The sequence below is a fragment of the Danio rerio genome, chromosome 16, assembly GCF_052040795.2.
Source record: "Danio rerio strain M-AB ecotype USA chromosome 16, GRCz13ab, whole genome shotgun sequence".
Taxonomy (NCBI): domain Eukaryota; kingdom Metazoa; phylum Chordata; class Actinopteri; order Cypriniformes; family Danionidae; genus Danio; species Danio rerio.
In genome coordinates this window covers 1,429,701-1,455,543 of record NC_141036.1, presented here as the reverse complement: position 1 = coordinate 1,455,543, position 25,843 = coordinate 1,429,701, and the positions used below count along the sequence as shown (strand labels likewise).

At 40.9% G+C, this 25,843-nt stretch overlaps 1 protein-coding gene across 19 annotated transcripts in view; it reads right to left on the bottom strand.

The window, feature by feature from the left end:
• The window catches only part of adamtsl4 (ADAMTS like 4), a 76,734-nt gene that overhangs the window by 9,827 nt on the left and 41,064 nt on the right, over window positions 1-25,843 (bottom strand). For all 19 annotated transcript variants that reach the window (XR_015510741.1, XR_015510743.1, XR_015510739.1 and 16 more), the window contains exons 6-12: window positions 13,768-13,907; window positions 13,029-13,233; window positions 8,942-9,129; window positions 8,383-8,509; window positions 4,055-4,300; window positions 1,652-1,781; window positions 1,086-1,290 (exon numbers count right to left, since the gene is read on the bottom strand). Coding sequence is in view for 1 of the 19 variants with exons in the window: in XM_087286377.1 (XP_087142503.1) it covers window positions 1,086-1,290; window positions 1,652-1,781; window positions 4,055-4,300; window positions 8,383-8,509; window positions 8,942-9,129; window positions 13,029-13,233; window positions 13,768-13,907 (1,241 nt within the window). In the remaining 18 variants the exon portion in view is untranslated. The remainder of the gene's footprint in view (window positions 1-1,085; window positions 1,291-1,651; window positions 1,782-4,054; window positions 4,301-8,382; window positions 8,510-8,941; window positions 9,130-13,028; window positions 13,234-13,767; window positions 13,908-25,843) is intronic.

Below are 25,843 nucleotides of genomic sequence, written 5' to 3'. Positions count from 1 at the left end.
AGGTCAGCTTGCAAAGTGCCATGCAGGTAAACCTCGCTCCTCTGACCTGTGCTCTAGAGATGCTAGATGCCATGGTCTTTAGCCTCCTTGTTAGAGCAACCGACTCCCATGCAAAGAATTGCTGGTTCGATCCCTGCTCAGAAAGACATGGGTGCAGTAGGACCTGTGGGTTACACGTAGGGGCTCTTCCGGGATGGGAGTGAGCCTAGGGGGGTGAGTGTAATGGAGGCCAGCTAGCGAAGTGTCCTCACTCCTCTAACCACAAAAGGTGCTCTAGCGACAGATGCTAGAGGCCATGGTCTTTAGCCTCCTTGTTAGAGCAACTGACTCCCATGCAAAGAATTGCCGGTTAGATCTAAGCTCAAAACAAGATAGGTGCAGTAGGATCGGTGGGTTACACGAGAGGGGATCATCTGGTATGGGAGTGAGGTTTACGGGGTTGAGTTTAATGGAGGCCAGCTAGCGAAGTGCTATGCGGGTAAACCTCACACCTCTGACCTTAAAAGGTGCTCTAGCGACAAATGTCATGGCCTTTAGCCTCTTTGTTAGAGCAACCGACTCCCATATAAAGAATCGCTGATTTGGTCCCAGCTCAAAATGGGATGGCTGCAGAAGAACCAGTGGGTTGCACGAGGGGGCTCGTCCGAGATGGGAGTGAGGTTTAGGGAGTTGAGTGTAGCAGAGGCCAGCTAGCAAAGTGCTATGTGGGTAAACCTCACTCCTTTGACCTCAAAAGGTGCTCTAGTGACAACTGCCATGGTCTTTAGCCTACTTATTAGAGCAACCATCTCCTATCCAAAGAATCGCTGGTTGGATCCCAGCGTTGAATGGGATGTGTGCAGTAGGACTGGAGAGTTACAGTTGCCTAGTGCACTTCTTTTTGCCTTGTCAACAAAAAAGGCAGTGTGGTGCAGCTTGCATTCTCATGATGGAGTAACACATTCGGTGTGATCGGCCCCTCATTTCATATTCATTTGTACAATCATATCCGTACATTTTACTATGATTTGCTCATCCCCAACCCTAAACTTACACAAAGGAAATCATATAAATGTGTAGGAATTGCTTGGTGCGGTATGTCTCACCGTGCTCCAGTTGGTGCTGATCTCCCAGTGTGAACAGACGCGCGGGTGGCAGGGCTGTGTGGCGTTGGGACGGCTAAGACCAGCGCAGCGCTGAGGGTGGACCATCGTTGAGCGGTTCCCAAAGCTCTGCCTGCACTGTATCTGACGCTGCTGAACACCCCAACCACAGGAAACACTGCACTCTGACCACGCCCCCATATCCCAGCTACACACACACACACACACACGTTAACTGAGATAGATGGTCTATCTATGGGAACTATGGTAACACAGCTACAGAATCTGAATCTGGGATGTTGCTAACAAGTTTAGCATTTTCCTGTTGTGAATTAACATCATGCCATGTAGCATATAGCATGTTGTTTACTTCTTTATAGCATGTTTATCTTGAAGCTATAATGTTTTAATATACTTGCGAGAATAAATTAGCATAATGCTAGCATTTTTCTAGCATGTTTAACATGTTTTAGCATTGCAAACTAACTGTTGATCAATTGAATGCATCTTTGTCAAATAAACATGTTAGTTTTTTAAAGAAAAATTTAATTCACAGTTAGCCTACTCACAATGGTGGACATGGATGAACATTACATGGTTCCTCCTCTGGCGTGGGTTTGGTTGCAGAGTCACACCTCCTCTCGTGAACCTCCTGTTCTGTGTGTCTGTTCACACACACAATCTCTCTGTACTGAGAGCCTGAGTACACACAAGCAGATACACACACATGAAAACGATTCAAAACTACCCACATGAGAAATACTGTAGTAACTTAATCATTCATTTTTCTTAGGCTTAATTCCTGATTTATCAGAGGTCGCCACAGCGGAATGAACAGCCTGTAGTAAACTAAATTCAATGCTAATATAGTAAAACTATTTGTTTTGTAATGCTTTAAACCATATTACAGTAAAGTACTTAAATTAAATTTTGTGTGGTAATTTTATAGTTGCTATGGCAACACTACTACAGTAAGTACGTAAATAAAATTTGTTGCAATAATTCTATAGTTGCTATGGCAACACAACAACTACAGTAAAAGTATGTAAATTAAATTTGTTGCGATAATTCTATAGTTGCTATGGCAACACAAAAACAACAATAACGTACTTAAATTTGTTGTGGTAATTCTATAGTTGCTATGGTAACACATCGACTACAGTAAAGTACTTAAATTAAATTTGTTGTGGTAATTCTACAGTTGCTATGGTAATACTACAACTACATTAAAGTACGTAAATTAAATTTCTTCATTAATTCTTTAGTTGCTATGTCAACACAAAAACTACAATTACGTACCTAAATTCAAATTGTTTTGGTAATTCTATAGTTACTATGGCAACACAACAGCTACTGTAAAGTACTTTAATTAAATTTGATGTAATTCTATAGTTGCTATGGCAACACAACGACTACAGTAAAGTTCATTCATTCATTCATTTTCTTTTCGGCTTAGTCCCTTTATTAATCGCCACAGCGGAATGAACCGCCAGCTTATCCAGCACGTTTTTTCGCTATTGCACCACTGCGTTGCCCCTACAGTAAAGTACTAAAATTAAATTTGTTGTGGTAATACTATAGTTGCTATGGCAACACAACAACTATGATAAAGTACTTAAATTAAATTTGTTGTGGTAATTCTATAGTTGCTATGCCAACGCGACAACTACGATAAAATACTTAAATTAAATTTGTTGTGGTAATTTTATAGTTGCTATGGCAACGCGACAACTACGATAAAATACTTAAATTAAATTTGTTGTGGTAATTCTGTAGTTGCTATGGTAACACAACAACTACTGTAATGTACATTAATTAAATATGTTGTGGTAATTTTACAGTTGCTATGGTAACAACAACTTTACTAGAGTACTTGAATTATTCTATTGTGGTAATACTGTAGTTTCTATGGTAACACAACAACTACAGAACAGTACTTGAATAAATCCGTGACACACACTTTAATCTAGTATTGTTCCAAAACACTATAGTACTTAATATAGTATTTTTTTTTAAATGTTATTACACATAAATGAACTGTGTAAACAAATGGCAATGTATTCTGGGTGGCTGTTTACACCCTCGAGTCTCTGTGAACTTGGTCTCCAGATACTGCTTGGGTTCTGTGGAATCTGTTTTACTATTCCTGCTATAGTAAACATGTAAAAATAGGAAGCGTGCTTTGCCAATATATGCAGTTTAATGCAGCATGCCAACCTGCAGCTGTTTAAACACACCAGGAGGAGGAGGCAGAGAGCAAACTCACACTGGCCACTTCAGATTAATGAAAAACAGTGGTGAGAAACACACACACACACACACACACACACACACACACACACACACACACACACCCCACCCCTACACACACACACACACACGCATGCACACGGAGAGAGAAACTCCTTAACAGTCTGGCACACGAACACTCTTTTCCACAGCGTTGGCTCTGGTCTTGTGTCAGTAGGCAACGGGTTCATGTTCAGTGAGTGATTCCAGCTCTACTTTTACAAATAAACACTCTGGAGCACAGGTTAAACCCTGACACACTCAGTAACGTCTCATGTAAAACTCATAACAGCAGACGCATGATGAGGAAAGTGCAGTATTTTAGTTAGCACCTCACAGCAAGAAGGTGCCTGGTTCGAGTCCTGACTGGGTCAGTTGGCGTTTCTGTGTGGAGTTTGCATGTTCTCCCTGTGTTGGCATGGGTTTCCTCCGGGTGCTCCGGTTTCCCCCACAGTCCAAACACATGCACTATAGTGGAAGTGATCAGCTAAATTGGTCTTAGTGTATGAGTGTGAATGAGTGTGTATGAGTGTTTCCCAGTACTTGGTAGCAGCTGAAAGAGCATCCGCTGCACAAAACATATGCTGGAATAGTTGGTGGTTCATTCCGCTGAGTCGACCCCTGATAAATAAGCGACTGAGCTGAAGGAAAATGAATTATTATACAGTGTGAGCTAATCTGACCTTTTCCACAGGTAGCAGTGCATTCTGTCAGCGCTCCTCGTCTCCACACAAACACAGGCAGATTGTCCAATGGGAGGTCTGTTCTTGGAGGGATCCGAGCATTTCGATTGGGTCCTAAGCCCTGTGGGCGGGGCCTCTCAGGTGGCCATCGATCAGATGAAGACGAAGATGATGATGATGATGAAGGGAAGGAAGACGACACTGGAGGAGGAGCAACAGGGTTTTCCACTGCCATCGAGACTCCAGCTGAAAGGCAAGCAGAAGACCATCACTGACCTCAAACTCAATCATTCGCCCTCCTGAATATTTTTCCTCCCAATTTCTGCTTAATAGAGAGATCTTTTTCAGCATGTTTCCAATCATAATAGTTTTAAGAACTTGTTTCCCTCATGTGGTACTTGGGAGCTGCAGGCATATGTATCATACACAGACATTATAAAGGGCTAAAACTAAAAGGGCTGTATCCATATATATTTCAGTTCAGTAAAGGTTTCCACCAAATACTGTGTCCTGCTGCCCTTTACTGGGAAAACTGGATAGCGAATCTATACCAGATCACAAGCAGAGAACCTGAAGAGGCTTTAACACTGCATTAATGGTCAGCCGCCATTACAGGAAACACCGTTATAAGTCAGAATTCTGACTTTATACTCAAAATTCTAACTTTAAAACTTGAAATCGCAACTTTATACTCGGAATTCTGACTTTATACTCGGAACATTGACTTTATAACTCGGAATTCTGACTTTAAACTCAGAATTCTGACTTTATAACTCAGAATTGCAACTTTATACTCGGAATTCTGACTTTATAACTCGGAGTTCTGACTCTATAACTCAGAATTGCAACTTTATACTCTGAATTCTGACTTTATAACTCGGAGTTCTGACTTTATAACTCAGAATTCTGACTTTATAACTCGGAGTTCTGACTTTATAACTCAGAATTCTGACTTTATAACTCAGAATTCTGACTTTATACTCGGAATTCTGATTTTATAACTCGGAGTTCTGACTTTATAACTCAGAATTCTGACTTTATAACTCGGAGTTCTGACTTTATAACTCAGAATTCTGACTTTATAACTCGGAGTTCTGACTTTATAACTCAGAATTCTGACTTTATACTCGGAATTCTGATTTTATAACTCGGAGTTCTGACTTTATACTCGGAATTCGGACTTAATACTCGGAATTCTAACTTTAAAACTTGGAATTGCAACTTTATACTCGGAATTCTGACTTTATAACTCGGAGTTCTGACTTTATAAGTCAGAATTCTGACTTTATAACTCGGAGTTCTGACTTTATAACTCGGAGTTCTGACTTTATAACTCAGAATTCTGACTTTATAACTCGGAATTCTGACTTTATAACTCGGAATTCTGACTTTATACTCGGAATTCTGACTTAATACTCGGAATTCTAACTTTAAAACTTGGAATTGCAACTTTATACTTGGAATTCTGACTTTATACACGGAATTGTTTAAAAATGGGAATTGCAACTTTATACTCAGAATTCTGACTTTATAACTCGTAATTCTGACTTTATAACTCGGAATTGCAACTTTATACTCGGAGTTCTGACTTCATAACTCGGAATCGTAACTTTAAACTCAGAATTCTCACTTTATAACTCGGAATTGCAACTTTATACTCTGAATTCTGACTTTATAACTCGGAATTGCGACTTTAAACTCAGAAATCTGACTTTATGACTAAAAATTCTGGCTTCATAACTCGGAATTCTGACTTTATACAGAGTTGCAACTTTAAACTCATAATTGTCACTTTTTCACTCGGAATGGCTACTTTATACTTGGAATTCGGACTTTATAAACCGGAATTCTGACTTTATACTCGGATTTCTGACTTTATACTTGGAATTCTTACTTTATACGTGGAATTCTGACTTCATAACTCGGAATCGTAACTTTAAACTCAGAAATCTGACTTTTTAACTCCGAATAGTTACTTTATACTCGGAATTCTTACTTAATAACTCCAAATTCTAGCTTTAATAATTTGGAATTCAGGCTTTATAACGCAGAGTTCCGACTTTATATATTTATTTTAAAAATATTTATTAATTTATTTATTTTTATTCAGTGGCGAGACCGGGCTTCCATACATATTGACCTTAAAATGGGTTTTATATGATTAAAAACTGCTTTTATTGTAGCTAAAAATAAAACAAATAAGACTTTCTCTAGAAGATACATATTACAGGATATACTGTGAACAATTCATTGCTCTGTTAAAATTGAGAGATATTAGCAAAAGAAAAAACACACACAGGAGGGTGAATAATTCTGTCATTATTTACTCATCCTGTTTGAGTTTCTCTCTTCTGTTACAAACAAAGAAAGATGCTTCAAAACATCTTCGTTTGTTTTTAACAGAGAAGCGAGAACTGTTAAATTAGACAGCGGGTAAAAGTTCACTAGGTTTTAATTCCCTGATGAACAACCAGCTTAAACCGGCATGTGGTGTTGTGCTGCTGGTATTAGCTGGTTAAAGCTGATTGAGCTGCTCTGTTCCCAAGATTCTCCCCGAAAAAATAGTTTTTAGCAGGCCTGGCACAGAGACCAGGCTGATTCATACTTTTGTCACACACTTTCACTGTGACCCCATTCTCAGAAACACACACACACACACACACACACACACACACACACACACACACACACACACACACACACACACACACACACACACACACACACACACACACACACACACACACACACACACACACACACACTATTCTCCTGTAATGGCCTTAAAAGGTTTCAGTGGTGGCCGTTCAGTGAGGGAGAAATAAGAGAAGACTGCTCAAGTGAAATATATCTGCACGGCACACACACATATAAACACTATAAATTTAGAGGCAGAGAGAGAGAGAAGATCATGAGGAGAGAAAAATACAGGAGACAGAGAGAGAGAGAGAGATACAGTGTAAAAAGTGCAGGGTTGCACACAATTCCTTCATGTTATCCAAACACAAATCCATTAAGTTAACGTAACTCATTTAATAAGTAGATTAAACATAAAACAAAGAACTTTTATGTTCCAAAAAATGCAGAATTGTTTTGTTTCAGCTCATTTTAAATACAAGCAGCGAACACTCACCGGCCACTTTATTAGGTACACCTGTCCAACTGCTCGTTAACGCAAATTTCTAATCAGCCAATCACATGGCAGCAGCTCAATGCATTTCGGCATGCAGACATGGTCAAGACGATCTACTGCAGTTCAAACTGTGCATCAGAATAGGGAAGAAAGGGGATTTAAGTAACTTTGAACGTGGCATGATTGTTTGTACAAGACGGGCTGCTCTGAGTATTTCAGAAACTGCTGATCTACTGGGATTTTCACGCACAACCATCTCTAGGGTTTACAGAGAATGCTCCGACAAAGAGGAAACATCCAGTGAGCGGCAGTTCTGTGGGCGCAAATGCCTTGTTGATGAGGCCAGAGGTCAGAGGAGAATGGCCAGACTGGTTCCAGCAACAGTAACTCAAATAAGCACTCGTTACAACCGAGCTCTGCAGAAGAGCATCTCTGAACACACAACACGTCCAACCTTGAGGCGGATGGGCTACAGCAGCAGAAGAGCAAACCGGGTGCCGCTCCTGTCAGCTAAGAACAGGAAACTGAGGCTACAATTCACACAGACTCACCAAAACTGGACAATAGAAGATTGGAGAAACGTTGCTGCTCTGATGAGTCTCCATTTCTGCTCACACATTCAGATGCTCGGCTCACAATTTGGCCTCAACAACATGAAAGCATGGATCATCCTGCCTTGTATCAGCGGTTCAGGCTGGTGGTGGTGGTGTAATGGTGTGGGGGAGATTTTCTTTGGGTCCATTAGTACCAATTGAGCATCAACGCCACAGCCTACCTGAGTATTGCTGCTGACCATGTCCATCCCTTTATGAGCACAGTGTCTCCATCTTCTGATGGCTACTTCCAGCAGGATAACGCAGCATGTCATAAAGCTCAATCATCTCAGACTGGTGAACATGACGATGAGTTCACTGTACTCAAATGGCCTCCACAGCCACCAGAGCTCAATCCAATAGAGCAGCTTTGGGATGTGGTGGAACGGGAGATCGGCATCATGGATGTACAAATCTGCAGCAACTGTGTGATGCTATCATGTCAACATGAGGAATATTTCCAGTGTCTTGTTGAATCTGTCACCAAAGATTAAGGCAGTTCTATAGGCAAAACCCACTACTACGTGTACCTAATAAAGTGGCCGGTGAGTGTAAATAATTTGGAGTGTAGTCTGACTTTTCTGGAGTGTAGTTAAACTCACTGGTCTCTCTGAGTGCCGATCTCCCTCTCTCTCTCTCTCTGAGCACTTCTGTCTCTCCGTCTCTGCGTTTATCCACTGGGATGTAATATTCATAGTCGATGCCTGGATTCTGCCTGTGGAAAATAATCTACAGCGAGAGAAAGGGGAAAAAAACAGGTTAATAAACTCCAGCATATGGAAACGTCTCACTCCACGACCGCATTCCAGTCAGTGTCAGCCATATTTCACACACAACACACTCGCACAGTCTTTACCTTCACTGCTAAATCAACCTAAAGCTGAAAGATCATTATTCCAATGGGACTTAAAGATTCTGACCCTTCCCTTTCCACCCAGTACTGGGAAACACCCATACACACTCATTCACACACACACACTTATACACTATGGTCAATGTAGTTGATCAGTTCCCCTATAGCGCATGTGTTTGGACTGTGGGGGAAACCAGAGCACCCAGAGGAAACCCACGCCAACACGGGGAGAACATGCAAACTCCACACAGAAACACCAACTGGCCCAGCCGGGATATATCTCTATATGTGTGTGTGTGCATGCTCACGTATAGCTGCAGCAGTGCAGTAGTGGGTCCAGCAGCAGTGAGGGTCTCTCCTCTGTCCTCTCCCGGCTCCTGAGGCTCCGCTTTGGGTCGGGTGTAGAGGAAAGCGGCTCCTCCTGCCTGATACTCTCCTGGAGGATCCACAGCCCAGCGGCCGTTCACCACTGACTGACCTGTCCCACTGCGCAGAGCTGCACACACACACACACACACACACACACACACACACACACACACACACACTAATGAGATATCAGTCACAACACGCAGAGCTGGTTTGACCATGTTTTGGAGTCCTCTGACAGTCATCATTTGTTTGTGGAAGGCTGTTTTTCGCTGTGTGTAATTACAGATCTCAGTACAGATCTTGTGATGATCTTTTTATGAGTTTCCTACATAATCACACACCACATGCGAGCAGGAATTCTCCCTCTCTCAGCAGCAGTGTAAAGGTAAAGATGATGCAGAGACATTAAGAAACTCAAATTACTGAGAAAATGTATTTTACATTCATAGAGACTGAAAAAGACCTTCAATACTGACAACTAGACTAATACTGAGACTACAATTAAAACCACGCAACATTGCTTCTTATTTTTATAATCAAATTTAATTTATACACCAATGTTTCTTATTTTTATTCATTCATTCATTCATTTTCTTGTCAGCTTAGTCCCGTTTTAATCCAGGGTCGCCACAGCGGAATGAACCGCCAACTTATCCAGCAAGTTTTTTTAGCAACGCATGCCCTTCCAGCTGCAACCCATCTCTGGGAATCTTATTTTTATAATCAAATTTAATTTATGCAACAATGTTTCTTATTTTTATAATAAAAATTAATTTATGCAATAATGTTTCCTATTTTAATAATAACATTTTAATTATGCAACATTGCTTCTTATTTGAATAAAATTTAATTTATGCAACAATGTTTCCTAATTTAACAATAAAATTTAATTTACATGACAATGTTTCTTAATTTAATAATACAATTAAATTTATGCAACATTGCTTCTTATTTGAATAATAAAATTTAATTTATGCAACAATGTTTCCAAATTTAACAATAAAATTTTATTTACACAACAATGTTTCTTAATTTAATAATACAATTTAAATTATGCAACAATTTTACTTAATAATAAAATTTAAATTATGCAATAATATTTCTTATTTTAATAATAACAATTTAATTATGCAACATTGCTTCTTATTTGAATAATAAAATTAAATTTATGCAACAATGTTTCTTATTTTAACAATAAAATTTAATTTATACGACAGTGTTTCTTATTTTAATAATAAAATTAAATTTATGCAACAATTTTCCTTAATTTAATAATAAAATTATGTGATAATTAAATAATTAAAATTATGCAAATTTTCCCTAATTCAATAATTATTTCAAACTATGCAACACATTTTCTTAATTTAATAACATTTCCATGCAACAATTTTTCTTAATTAGAAACAATTAAGTTGATTTAATTTGTTCATTTAATTTATAATTTAATTATTATTTAAAGTAATTTGTTCATTTGACTAACCTCATGATGAACATAAATGGAAAAAATAGATAATTAACTGTATTATTTTACTAACATCTATCTATCTATCTATCTATCTATCTATCTATCTATCTATCTATCTATCTATCTATCTATCTATCTATCTATCTATCTATCTATCTATCTATCTATCTATCTATCTATCTATCTATCTATCCATCCATCCATCCATCCATCCATCCATCCATCCATCCATAGATCTATCATCTATCTATCTATCTATCTATCTATCTATCTATCTATCTATCTATCTATCTATCTATCTATCTATCTATCTATCTATCTATCTATCTATCTATCTATCTATCTATCTATCCATCCATCCATCCATCCATCCATCCATCCATCCATCCATCCATCCATCCATAGATCTATCTATCTATCTATCTATCTATCTATCTATCTATCTATCTATCTATCTATCTATCTATCTATCTATCTATCTATCTATCTATCTATCTATCTATCTATCTATTTATCTATCTATCTATCTATCTATCTATCAGTATAAATACACACATATATTATGTCAAAACTATCCTTTATTTTGGATGTGATTAATTGTGGTTATATTTTTGCCCAGCACTAGTTTAAATCATTTATTAAAATAAATAAAAACCCTCAGCGTAAAAATTAACAACACATCCTGAGCTCTGAGGGAACAACCTCTGATCAACAAAACTACGGCACACACACACACACACACACACACACACACAGAACAAACTACAGTAAAATAAAAGCCAATAAAAGGATGTCAGAGAGACAGAAAAGGCTGATCTGTCGTGTAACTCTGTCAGTGTTTTGTCTAATACAGCGATCTGCCTCCGGGGCTCCGGAACACACAGCCAAATGCAGAAACAAACACAGACATGTTCACTACTAAAGGAAAACATGCCTGCATTACCTAATCCAGCCCAGAGATCCTCCAGAGCTGCGCTTATAAGATCAACAGCCGTGAATCTGTGTGCATTCCTGAGTCCTGTTCAGGCTAATATTAGGATGAGCACCACATTAGCAGTGTGATTCACCACAGCCAAAACAACCAACACAGACTCAGTGAAGAAATGTGCTTCAGGCTAATACTTTAACACACGTTTGACTGGGGTTTGAAGGTAAATGGACACTAGGGGGCAGTATGACCACTATGACTTTAGTTCCTTTTCACACTAATGATATTTATAAGCACACAATATTGACTAGTAAAAGATTATTATCGTGCATTTCTTTGCATGACACTAAATAAACACCACAAAACATCTTATGTCTGCTTCTGAAAACACTATTGGTTGGGTTTAGCTCAGTGATTGACATTCTCCCTTTGTGCGTGTCATCAGAGGGAGAAGCCCCGCCTACAAGTGCCCAACTCTTCCTGATTAGCATAGGAGGTTAGTCTTGTTTTTGAACACACAGGCATCTGCAGCTCCGCCCTCTTCTGAAAAATCTAATTTGCATTTAAAGCGACAGTCATCAAAACACCACAATTAGGATCAAAGCCTAATGCTGCGTTCAAACCAGGCGCAGAAGAAGCATCAAGAGGGATTTACATGTTAAATCAATGCAAAGACGCGAATAGACATCCTGCGGTGCAATACACGCGAAGGTGGTGGCGCGAATTGAGCAGGACAAATTGAGTGTTTTGAGCGATCGATGCGTTTACGCACGTAACGCATATTTTGAATCTGAACTTCAGTGGACATTCGCGCCGCGTTAACCAATGACGCGCCCTGGCCATGACATGACTCTGCATCTATTGTAAAGCAGATTTGATGTGCGAATGCAGCAGATTTTGACGCGCAAATGAAGCAGTCTTGTTGTGCAAATGAAATAGATTTGATGCGCAAATGAAGTGTATTTTAACATGCAAATGAAACGGACTCGACGTGCAAATTTCGCAGACTTAATGCACAAATAAAGCGAATTTTGACGAGTAAATGAAGCGGACTTGACGTGCAAACAAAGCGCATATAAATGTGCAAACATGCGAATGAAGCAGATTTTGGTGTGCGAATGAAGCGGATTTGACATGCGAATGAGGCGGACTTGAGGCACAAATGAAGCAGATTTGACGTGAGAATAAATCGGATTTTGACGTGCAAATGAAGCGAACTTGATGCGCGAATGAAGCGGTTTTGACGTGCGAATGAAGAGGATTTTACATGCGAATGAAGCGGACTTGACGCGAGAATGAAGCATATTTTGACGTGCGAATGAAGAGGATTTTACATGCGAATGAAGCATATTTTGACGTGCGAATGAAGAGGATTTTACATGCGAATGAAGCGGACTTGACGCGAGAATGAAGCATATTTTGACGTGCGAATGAAGTGAGTCAACTCAAAATGTTCACGAGTCTATTTACACGTGAATAGCGTGATTTATCCGCACGTTGCCTTGCCGGTGTGAACACAGCATTAAAGGGTCTGTTTCAGAGAGTTATAAAACATTTTCTGTGCGCTATTTAGAGCTGAAACTTCACACACACACACACACAGACACACACACGCACACAGAGTTCATACCCAGGTAGTTTGGGCTGGCTCGTCTCTCCGTGATGTTGATAGCCGTGGCTCCGGGTGGAATGTCCAGGATTTTGTGGTATCCCAGAGGAACACTGGTGTTCATGAAGCTCCCGCTGACCCGTTCACAGGTGCCGTCCTCACCGCCACACACACCACAGCGGTCCCGGACCAGCCCCGAGCCCAGCACACCGTCACAACCCTCACTCTGAAACACACACACACATGATTTTGTCTTCAACTCAATGGCAGTGACCAGGGCCGGAGCAAGCTGCACTGGCACACCAGGCAAAGGACGATCACGCCGCCCTCAACCTGAAAGTGAAAATGGTTCGCAAATTATAGACCGTGGGGGGTCGCGGATAAAAGTGGGGACCGTGTGGTGAATGAAAGTAAGGACTGGCGGGTGGGGTTGGAGGGGTTTGTGTCGCAGACACCGCCCTTACTAATCTGCCGCCTAGGTCACCTCTATGGACGATAAGCTTATGATAAGTGATAAGCGATACGGTAAGCTTAACTTATAGCATTCATACCAATTAAAACATGTCTGAAAACATGACGTACAGTTTAAATGATTTATTTCTATATATTTATTTTCTAATTATTTTCAAACCACAGTAAAACACACGTTTTCTTAAGGAATGTTGTATGTTTGCACTGCAGCTGAGCAGATTTATCAGGTTTGATGATTTTGGTGGGTGTGTGTGTGTGTGTGTGTGTGTGTGTGTGTGTGTGTTCTTACCAGGCAGCGCCCCCCCACACACACATCAGTGGGTGTGTTGTTTGCGCAGGGTGTCCCATCTCGAACCCTCTCCGCCTGGCGCACGTAGAAACGGTAACCGACCGGCCGACAGGTTAACTCACACTGCTGCTCCAGACCCACTGAAAACAGACAACAGCACATTTATTACCCGAGTAGATTTATTATTAGATTTATTACAGCACTGCAGTTTCCCCCGGTGAAGTCATGGTGATCTATTACACTTTAGTAGGTGTTTTGGACACGATTTATAACCCAAGCCCACTTAAAAACCATTTATCCAAAATTAGTTTTCAAGTCATTCAGAGATGATGTCACAAGCATGAGATTATTCAGCCCAGGCTCAATGGAAGTACGGGCCTTAGACTACATGATTGTGAAATGTCAAATACATGCTTCAAGTATGTTTCATTGCATGTTTTAGATGACAAATCCACAAGAGGGCGCTGTCTATATGTGTGTAAAACAAAATGCGTAGCTCTGGGTATCGTTTCACTTCAAGACTAACTCTACCAGAGGGCGTTTATATTTTTGCTAAATGTAAAATACATTGCTCCGGGTTTGTTTCATTGCATCTTTTTGATGACAATTCCACTAGAGGGTGCTGTCTACACTTTTGTGAAATTTAAAATACGTAGCTCTGAGTATCGTTGCACTTTTAGAGGACAAATCCATTAGAGGGCGCACTCGATATTTTTGCTAAATTTAAAATACGTAGTTCTTGGTATCGTTGCACTTCTGAAGGACAAATCCATTAGAGGGCGCTGTGAGCATATTTGCTAAACGTAAAATTTGTTGCGCCAGGTGTGTTTCATTGCACATTTTAGATGACACATCCACTAGAGTGCGCTGTCTATATTTTTGTGAAACATAAAATACGTAGCTCTGAGTATCTATGCATTTGGAGGACAAATCTTCTAGAGGGCGCTGTGTACATTTTTGCGAATCTGAAATACGTTACTTAGGGAGTTTCATTACACATTTCAGATGACAAATCCACTAGAGGGCGCTGTGTACATTTTTGCTAAATGTAAAATACTTCGCCCTGGGTATCACTGCACTTCTAGAGGACAAATCCACTAGAGGGCGATGCCTATATTTTTGCTAAATGTAAAATCCGTTGCTCAGGGTACATATTGTTGAGTGTTTCAGATGACAAATCCAGTAGAGAGCACATTTTTGCAAAACATAAAATACGAAGCTCTGGGTAAACTTGCACTTCAAGGACGAATCCACTAGAGGGCGCTGCGTGCATTTTTACTCAATGTAAAATATGTTACTCATTGCATGTCTTAGATGATAATTCCACTAGACGGCGCCTTTTACATTTTCGCAAAACTTAAAATACCTACCGCTGGGTATCGTTGCAGTTCTAGAGGACAAATCCACTAGAGGGCGCCATGTACATTTTTGCTAAATAAAATACGTTGGTCTGGTTGCTAAACGTTTCAATGCATGTTTTGGATGACAAATTCACTAGAGGGCGCTGTCTACATTTTTGCAAAACATAAAATACATAGTTCTGGGTGCAAAGCTCGCCACTAGAGGGCACAGTGTAAATGTTTGTTAAATGTAAAATACGTTGGTCTAGATACTGTAGATTTCATTGCATGCTTTAAATGACAAATCCAGTGGAGGGGGCTGTCTACATTCATGCAAAACATAAAATACGTAGCTCTAGGTATCGTTGCACTTTTAGAGGACAAATCCACTAGAGGGCGCTGTTTATATTATTGCTAAATGTAAAATACATTGCTCCGGGTATGTATTATTGCACATTTCAGATGAAAAATCCACTAGAGGGCGCTGTTCACATTTTAGTGAAACATAAAATATGTTGGTTTGTTTACATAATGTTGCATGTTTCAGATAACAAATCCACTAGAGGGCGCTGTCTATATTTTTGCTAAATGTAAAACTGTTGCTCCAGACCTACTGAAAACACACACCAGCAGATTTATTATTAGACTAGATTCCTTATTAAATGTATTAACAGTAGAGCAAGTTTCCCCTGATGAAGTCATGGTGATCGATTACACTTTAGTAGGTGTTTTGAGTGCGATTTATAACTCAAGCCCACTTAAAAACCATTTATCCACTTAGTTGATAAAATAAACCAGACATTCAGAAATGATGTCACTAGCATGAGTTTATTTAGCCCAGGCTCAAAGGAAATATGTGCCTCAGACTGCATGTTTGTGAAATGTAAAATACTTTGCTAAGGGTACGTTTCTTTACACCTTTCAGATGACAAATCCACTAGAGGGCGCTGACTACATTTTTACAAAACATAAAATACTACGCTCTGTGTATTGCTGTGTAAATTTTTGCAAATTGTAAAATACGTTACTCTGAAAACATTTCATTGCATGTCTATGATGATAATATCACTAGAGGGCACCGTCTACATTTTTATGAAATGTAAAATACCTAGCTCTGGGTATCGTTGCACTTCTAGAGGACAAATCCACTAGAGGGCGCTGTCTATGTATTTGCTGAATGTAAAATACGTTGTTCCGGGTATGTTTCATTGCATGTCTTAGATGATAATTCCACTAGAGGGCACCATCTACTTTTATGCGAAACGTAAAATACATAGCTCTGGGTATCGCTGCACTTCTAGAAGACAGGTCCACTAGAGGGCGCTGGGTGCATATTTGCTAAATGTTAAATATTTTGTTTAGGGTACTTTTATTTGCACATTGCACATCAACCTGTTTCATTTGCACATTTCCAGTCATAAACCAGCCATTATTTCAAAATGCAGAATAAATAAACGTTCAATTGTATTGTTTGTTAGTAAAGGACGATATTTAGCCAAGAAAATCTGGAATCTGAGAGTTCAAAAAAAAAAAAAAAGAAAATTACCTTCAGAGTTGTCCAAATAAAGCTCTCGCAATGCACAATACTAATCAATAAATGAGCTTGACATATTATTAATAGGAAATGTATGAATATAACATGAGCTTAACTTAATACTCTAATAATTTTTGGCATCAAATAAAAATCAATAACTTTAAGACAATGCAACATTTCGTGCTCCAGGGTCACATTTAGTCATTTTTTTTGGAGGAGAAACTCTTAAAATAACAGTGGTGGAAACAAACATTTCCATAAAAGACTACAAAATGGCTGCTTTGGTAAACATATGAACGCATAACACTGAAATCCTCTTGTGTTGTTGGCAGTATGTGTCCTCTTTGTGAACCCTCGGCTGCAGATGGAGGAGCTTCTTCATAAACACAACGCAGCCATTTGTTTTTAATTACAGCCAATTAATGCCATGATCAAAACACTCATTATCACCGCTGTTTACTGACACTGATATAACACACACTCCATTCTTGGCCATTTAGGAGGAGATCTGTTAGTCTGCAAATCTCTGGCTTGCTGGGAAACTACAGTCAGGGTTGGGGAAGTTACTTTAAAAATGTCATTAATTACTAATTATATCAATCAAATTGTATATGAATTATGTTTTTAATGACTTTGTCTGAAAAGTAACTTAATTACTCAATAAGTAATTTAATTACTTCTAAAAGCCTTATAAATGTCAACAGTCAACACAAAGTTACAACACAGGCTCATTCTGAAAATGTACTCCTGTACACATTTCTGGAGAGCACCAAATACATCCCAGGAGTTTTTTTTTTGCAGTTTTTATTTTCATGAATCCACCAGGGGGCGCTGTGTATGCTTTTTCAGATCTCAAATTTCTCTCGAGTGTCATTCGTGCCTGCTGTTGTCATGTAAATACACCAGAGGCCGCTGTCAACTGACTGATTAATCCACCGACCCACTCTCTTCCTTCCATAAACCCAACCGATAGTGTTTTCAAAAGCACCGACTGACACGCCCACCCCCTTCCCTTAACCCAACCGACAGTGTTTTTAAAAGCACTGATTTATGTGCCCACCCCCTTTTCTAAAGCCAACCGACAGTGTTTTCAAAAGCACGGATTGACCCACCCACCTACTCCTCTAAACCCAGCCGATAGTGTTTACAAAAGCACAGATTGACCCGCCCAACCCCTTCCCTAAACCCAACCGATAGTGTTTTCAAAAGCACAGATTCACCCACCCACCCCCTTCCCTAAATCCAGCCGATAGTGTTTACAAAAGCACAGATTGACCCACCCACCCCCTTCCCTAAACCCAGCCGACAGTGTTTACAAAAGCACAAATTGACCCGTCCACCCTCTTCCCTAAACCCAGCCGATAGTGTTTACAAAAGCACAGATTGACCCGCCCACCCCCTTCCCTAAACCCAACCGATAGTGTTTTCAAAAGCACAGATTCACCTGCCCACCCCCTTCCCTAAACCCAGCCGATAGTGTTTACAAAAGCACAGATTCCCCCGCCCACCCCCTTCCCTAAACCAAACCGATAGTGTTTTCAAAAGCACAGATTGACCCGCCCACCCCCTTCCCTAAACCCAACCGAGTGTTTTCAAAAGCATAGATTGACCCGCCCACCCCCTTCCCTAAACCCAACCGATAGTGTTTTCAAAAGCACAGATTCACCCGCCCACCCCCCTCCCTAAACCCAACCGATAGTGTTTACAAAAGCACAGATTGACCCACCCACCCCCTTCCCTAAACCCAACCGATAGTGTTTACAAAAGCACAGATTGACCCACCCACCCCCTTCCCTAAACCCAACCGATAGTGTTTACAAAAGCACAGATTGACCCACCCACCCCCTTCCCTAAACCCAACCGATAGTGTTTTCAAAAGCACAGATTCACCCGCCCACCCCCTTCCCTAAACCCAACCGAGTGTTTTCAAAAGCACAGATTGACCCGTCCACCCTCTTCCCTAAACCCAGCCGATAGTGTTTTCAAAAGCACAGATTGACCCGCCCACCCCCTTCCCTAAACCCAACCGAGTGTTTTCAAAAGCATAGATTGACCCGCCCACCCCCTTCCCTAAACCCAACCGATAGTTTTCAAAAGCACAGATTCACCCGCCCACCCCCCTCCCTAAACCCAAGCGAGTGTTTTCAAAAGCACCGATTGACCCGCCCTTGCCAGAATTGAACCCCATCGTTGCAGTCAACTTCGCTCCATGCCCCAAGTCTGCCGACGTATGCGGTGAGCAACCGGACAAACTACTAACAGCGAAAAGCCGTCCATATGGAGGTAAGCAGTGAGCTAAGCATGAAGAGGAACAGCGTCATACTGCCAGTAGCAGCCATACATACCTCTGGCTACATAATTCGAGATCTCCAGAAATGTATACAGGGGTACGTTTTCAGCAAAGTATTTAAGGAATGTACATTATAAGTAACTGTTATTAAATGACCAAAAAATAACCTCTTACTGTACCTTTTACTTGGAAAAGTCATTTAATAACAGTAACAAGCTTTGTATCTAGTTACACCGTACAGTAAACAGTAAACAACGCACTAATCATGACCCAGAGTATATCAGTTCAAGCACAACTAATAGTTTTTGCTGTAAGAATTGAGTTTTATATCTAAATGTAGAACAGACACAAGCGTATCAGTCCATCCTTAAAGGTCACTGATCTGCTTTCTCTTGCCCTCCGGTCTTTCTTTCTGCTCCTGGATGTTCATCTTATGCAGCACTTTTATTATCTGGCAAGCTCAAATCTGATTGGCTGACAGTAAAAGCGCACACAGGGGGAGTTTTGTCAGTCTGCAGTGGAAGAAAAACCCCACAGTACAGTTAGTTGGCGCACACTTTAATGTTGGTTTGAGAAACACTTGTCTGAGTGTCTGAAACAGCTAAGAAAACAAGACGTTTCAACTTTAAGTGGAAGTTCACGGTACTTTACTATGGATGATGCCAGAGTTGGGCAAATAGTCCTCGCTGCAGCCTGTAGTGCAGTTTTGTCATATATATAAACCACATCTGTGTCTGAAATATACAGGGGTCACCACAGCGGAATGAACTGACAACTTATCCAGCATATGTTTTACGCAGGCGAGGCAGTGGCGCAGTAGGTAGTGCTGTCGCCTCACAGCAAGAAGGTCGCTGGTTCGAACCTCGGCTCAGTTGGCGTTTCTGTGTGGAGTTTGCATGTTCTTCCTGCCTTCGCGTGGGTTTCCTCCGGGTGCTCCGGTTTCCTTCACAGTCCTAAGCAAGCGATACAGGTGAATTGGGTAGGCTAAATTGTCCGTAGTGTGTGTGGATGTTTCCCAGTGATGGGTTGAGGCTGGAAGGGCATCCACTGCGTAAAAACTTACTGGATAAGTTGGCGGTTCATTCCGCTGTGGCGACCCCGGATTAATAAAGGGACTAAGCCGACAAGAAAATGAATGAATGAATGAATGTTTTACGCAGCGGATGCCCTTCCAGCCGCAACCCAGCACTGGGAAGTAATTGAATAACTAATACAAATAATTCTTGCGACAACCAATCACACATAATGGCCGTAACCATAGCACACACAATCATTCATGAAATCAAAATACTACAGGACACTCACTATGCATTCACGCTAACATATACGTGACGTCAACATACGTTCCGTCACTGTGCTACAGGCCTAATTCTGTGGGCGCAAATGCCTTGTTGATGCCAGAGTTCAGAGGAGAATGGCCAGACTGGTTCCAGCTGATAGAAAGGCAGCAGTGCTACAGGCTACAGCAAGGGGTGTCATAACTTGCGATTAAGAGACTGAGGTTTGAGTCTGGCGAAAGATGCTTCCAAAAACCAGGTAAAATAAATTCCATTAAAGTTGCGTGAGGTCACGAAATCGGCTTTTCTCTTCATTGTAAACACTATGGGTTGGGTTTCGAGAAGAGTCTGTGTGGTTCAGTCCATATCAAGCTGATATATCACACCTTACAAGCTGACAAACACAAGAAGGATGTTAATATGCGCAGAAATCTACACAGCACCCTCTGGTGGATAAACAAGAAATGGCACGTATGAGAAAATGCGCCCCAGTAACAAATCTGCAACACAGTCTCATTGTGAAAACGCACCCTCATATACATTTCTGGAGAGTGTGAATTATGTAGCCAGAGCTGCGTATGGCTGCATTTGCTTTAAATTGAAAGTTACGCAGTGTTATGACGTCATTGACAGCTTCTGTTTGTTTTTTCGCTCACCTCCATGTGGATGGCTTTTCCATAGTTACCAGTTTGCCCAGTGGCTCACCGCGTACATTGGTGGACTTGAGACGCAGAGAGAAGTTTGGTAGGTTGGTCAGTCGACAGCCTCTGGTGGATTTACATGAGAACAGCAGGCATGAATGCCACCCCTGAGAGAAATTTAAGATCTGAAAAAGCGTACACAGCGCCCCCTAGTGGATTCCCGAAAACAAAAACTGATTGAAAAAAGAAAAGAAAAACGTAGATCCTGGGACGTATTTGGCACTCTCCAGAAATGTATTCAGGGGTACGTATAATTAATGAGCCTCGGTTGCATATTTGCAATTATCAAAACAAAAACTGCAAGCAGACGTACTCCAGCGTCCATATTTGTTGGTTCTCAAAAATATAACCCTGGGCACATATATCTCCACTGAGCCTGGGTTGTATCTCTCTCTCTCTCTCTCTCTCTCTCTCTCTCTCTCACACACACTGTCTCTCTATATATATCTCCCTCTGTCTATCTCTCTCTCTGTCTGTCTCTTAGAATCAGCTGACACTGACAAAAGAGTGAGAGATTCCAAACCTGTCTTTTCCCATTCTGTCACAGTTATCTTTGAGAGATTATGCTGGAGACAATAGTGGAGAGAGAGAGCAAGAGACAGACACACACACACACACACACACACACATACAGAGAGAGAGAGACATATGCATGAGAAAAAAGTCAGTCAAAGCTCACAAAAACAACACGAAAAAACATCAAAAGCAAAATTGTGTGTGTGTGTGTGTGTGTGTGTGTGTGTGTGAGAGAGAGAGAGCAGTTTTTGTGGTGTAAAAATGGGTTTATGGATGTATTTTTTTTTCCGCTGGTTTGAGTGTCGGCTGGGTCAGTTGGTGTTTCTGTGTGGAGTTTGCATGTTCTCCCCGTGTTGGTGGGGGTTTCCTCCGGGTGCTCCGGTTCCCCCACAGTCCAAACACATGCGCTATAGGGGAACTGATGAACTAAACTGGCTGTAGTGTATGAGTGTGTGAATGAATTTGAATGGGTGTTTCTTAGTGTGGGGTTGCAGCTGGAAGGGCATCCACTGTGTAAAACATATGATGGATAAGTTGGCGGTTCATTCCACTGTGGAAGACGCCAGATTAATAAAGGGACTAAGCTGAAAAAAAAATTCATGAAAAATGTTTTTATATCTGGTAAGTCAAAACTGACCCTTAGGACAACCATTGTACCCTAAATGTGTTCAGCCTTCAAGAAAATACGAAAATATATATATTTTTTCTAATATTTGGGGTAATTTTAGAAACTTCAAGAAAAAAAAGTAAGTAAAGTAAGTAATAAAGGCCCAAACATCCATACACACCCATTCACACACACACTCATACAGTACAGACAATTTAGCCTACCCAGCTCTTCTATAGCGCATGTGTTTGGACTGTGGGGGAAACCGGAGCACCCAGAGGAAACCTACGTGAACACAGGGAGAGCATGCAAACTCCACACAGAAACACCAACTGACCCAGCAGAGGCTCGAACCAGCGACCATCTACTACCAACTGCACTACCTACTGCGCCACTGCGTCGCCCCGCTACTTGTTTAAATGAGTTGAAATAACAAAATTCTTTATGTTTGTTTTGGGGACAACTTAAACGGTTTATGTTTAATCCACTTAAATTTGCAAAAATGATTAAGTTAACTTAATTGATTCGTGTTAAAGAAACTGTGCTGAACCCAGTGTGTTTTACAGTGTTTTTCTTTTTAATTTAAGGCCTCTCTGTAAAACAATATGCAGCTTGTTTTTTATTTGATCTTTTAATATTATTCATTTTTGAATTCAAATTGAGTATATACAATAAAAGTCAGAAATACCCTCCAGTGATTTGTTTTTCTTCTTCAAATATTTCCCAAATTATGTTTAAGAGATTCAGGAATTTTTAACAGTATTTCCTATAATATTTGTTCTTCTGGAGAAAGTCTTATTTGTTTTATTTCGGCTAGAATAAAAGCAGTTATTTTATTTTATTTTTTTAACACCTGACATGCCCACCCCTTCCCTAAACCCAACCAATAGTGTTTTCCAAAGCACTGATTGATCCGCCCACCCACTTCCCTAAACCCAACCAATAGTGTTTTCCAAAGCACTGATTGATCCGCCCACCCCTTCTCTAAACCCAACCAATAGTGTTTTCCAAAACACTGATTGATCCGCCCACCCACTTCCCTAAACCCAACCAATAGTGTTTTCCAAAGCACTGATTGATCCGCCCACCCACTTCCCTAAACCCAACCAGTAGTGTTTACAAAAACACAGATTGACACAGATATTTTTTGATACTATTTGCAGGTTTGGCATGCTGTCCCAGAAGAGAACCCTGAGCTCTGAGATAATTAAGCTTAGGGCTCCCGCCTGGTCAATGAGCATGTAAGGAGGTACGAGATCAGGTAGTTCTCGAGAGCTCCCCCTGGTAAAGGAGGAAAGGTGGAGATGGGGTGGATGGCGGGTTTCTTCCAAAAACGAAGATGAGGGAGTAATGTTATTCTATTTATAGTACGTTTGGAACAATCTGATTGGCTTACTTATGATTACAGATGAGAGACCAGCCGCGATCAATCATAACACCTGCTCCTCTTGAAATTAGTTTGTGAAACTTCACTGTAAGGTCAATATTATTTGCCCCCTTAAGCAATATTAGTTTTGGATTGTCTACAGAACAAACCACTGTTATACAATGGCCTGCCTAATTACCCGATCTTAACCTTATCAAGCTAGTTAAGTCTTTAAATGTCACTTTAAGCTGAACACTAGAATCTTAAAGAATGTCTAGTCTAATATTATTTACAGTCATCATGGCAAAGATAAAATAAATCAGTTATTAGAGATGAGTTATTAAAACTATTATGATTAGAAATCTCACTGTTAAGAAATTAGGGTAAAAATATACAAGGGGGCTAATAATACTGACTTCACTTGTATGTGTGCGCGTGTGTGTGCGTGTGTGTGTGGTTTTCTTGCTCCGTCACTCTCTGTGTTTCTCTCCGAGCAGCAGACGGTCGGGTCTATTCAGACTAAATATACTTCCCCGCTATCTCTGTCTCTAAACAAACTGCGAGAGAGAGAGGACAGGAAGACCAGAGGGAGAAAGAACAGCACAGGATGAGAGAGGAATCTGTTCAGGGAAAGAGGGATATACAGACGGAGCGAAAGAAAGAGAGAAAGAGGCTGGAATGTCCGAAGAAGAGACACGGTGATCCTGAAAAACTCACAATAACATATACAGTACTAGGACACGTTATTGTGAAGGTTTTAATCTCTTTAATCCTCCTGTTGACTTACAGGAGAAAAAAAAAATCCTTCAGCTTTGTCCTTTATTCATCAGGGGTCGCCACAGTGGAATGAACCGACAACTATTCCAGCATATGTTCTACGCAGCTGATGCCCTTCCAGCTGCAACCCAGTTCTGGGAAACACCTATTCACACTCACTCACACACACACACCCATACACCATGGCCAATTCCCCAACCCAGACTCTCTGAAAACGTAGTCCCGTGGACGTTTCTGGAGACCGTGAGATACCGCCCGGGAGGTGCGTATTTCTGCAGTTTTTGTTTTCACAAGTCCGCGAGAGGCCGCTGTGTGCTTTTTCATATCTCAAATGTCTCTCGCGAGTGCCGTTTGCGCCCACGCTGTTCTTACGTAAAACCACCAGAGGTCGCTGTCAACTAACTGAATGACTGACTGGGCGACCGTCCAATCAACTGACCCACCCTCCTCCTTCCTTAAACCCAAACTACCCACTTACTTCCCCTAAACCCAACCGACGGCTTACAAGAGCCGTCCAAAAAAAGAAAAGCCCTCGTCTAATTTTTACCACGTTTTCAGATTTTACCACATTCTCACCCTGTTATGAACTTGTTCACTTTATTTTTCGAATTCTGTTTTTGTCTCAGCTGATTTCTGGAACCGCTCTTCCCTGGACTCGAACCCGGTCAACGTCGTTGTCAGCTCCTCTTTGCGTCTCAAGTCCGCCAATGTACACAATGAAATAACTGGACAAACTGATTGCGGCGGGACAGCCCTTCACATGAAGCTAAGAGCTCAGCTGGGAAGCGCCAAAATGAACAGCGTCACCGCTCAGTAGCATTCCCTTAAAAAACTAAATGCAGCCATACGTACTACCAGCTAGATAACTTGCGGTCTCCAGAAACATTAACAGGACTACGCTTTCAGAATGAGCCTGTGCTGCAACGATTCCCCTATAGCGCATGTGTTTGGACTGTGGGGGAAACCAGAGCACCCGGAGGAAACCCACACCAACACAGGGAGAACATGCAAACTCCACACAGAAACACCAACTGACCCAGCCGAGGCTCGAACCAGCGACCTTCAGGCCATATTGTTAACCACTGAGCCCCTGTGCCACAATTGGTGTCACAGTGCCTCATGATTTTGACCCACTTGGGTTAAAACTCGAGTCAACTTGCCTTACGATTTTAAGCTGAGTGGACCTTTTATTTTTTACAGTGTGTAAACCTGGCCGAGCTCACAGCAGAAAGCAAAACAGACACATTTTCAGACAGTCTGGATGTGAAAGTGGACGGAGTGGGCAGAGAAAACACAAAGACGAGCCCAGATTTACCCTTCAAAGAGCAGCACATGATCAGAAACACACACCTCAGCTACACGCACACAGATCTCAGACAGAAAACACACTCCAGAAATAAATCTGGAGTGCATTGATATATATTGACTACTGAAAAACTGAATACTGCAAATAGGAACACTTGCATCCAGTTTTAGCATTATTAATATATTTAAAAGCAATTTATGAGGTCATTTGAACAGAAACCATGATAATATTGATAATAAAGTCATCTTTTGGACATCATTCGGTCTTCTAGTTAGCTAATGATGGTTTCGGGAAACACACCACAGTCTTCAAGTCTTCAAGATGTCTCCATTTGCTTCCTTTGAAAGCAGGTTTTGTGGTTT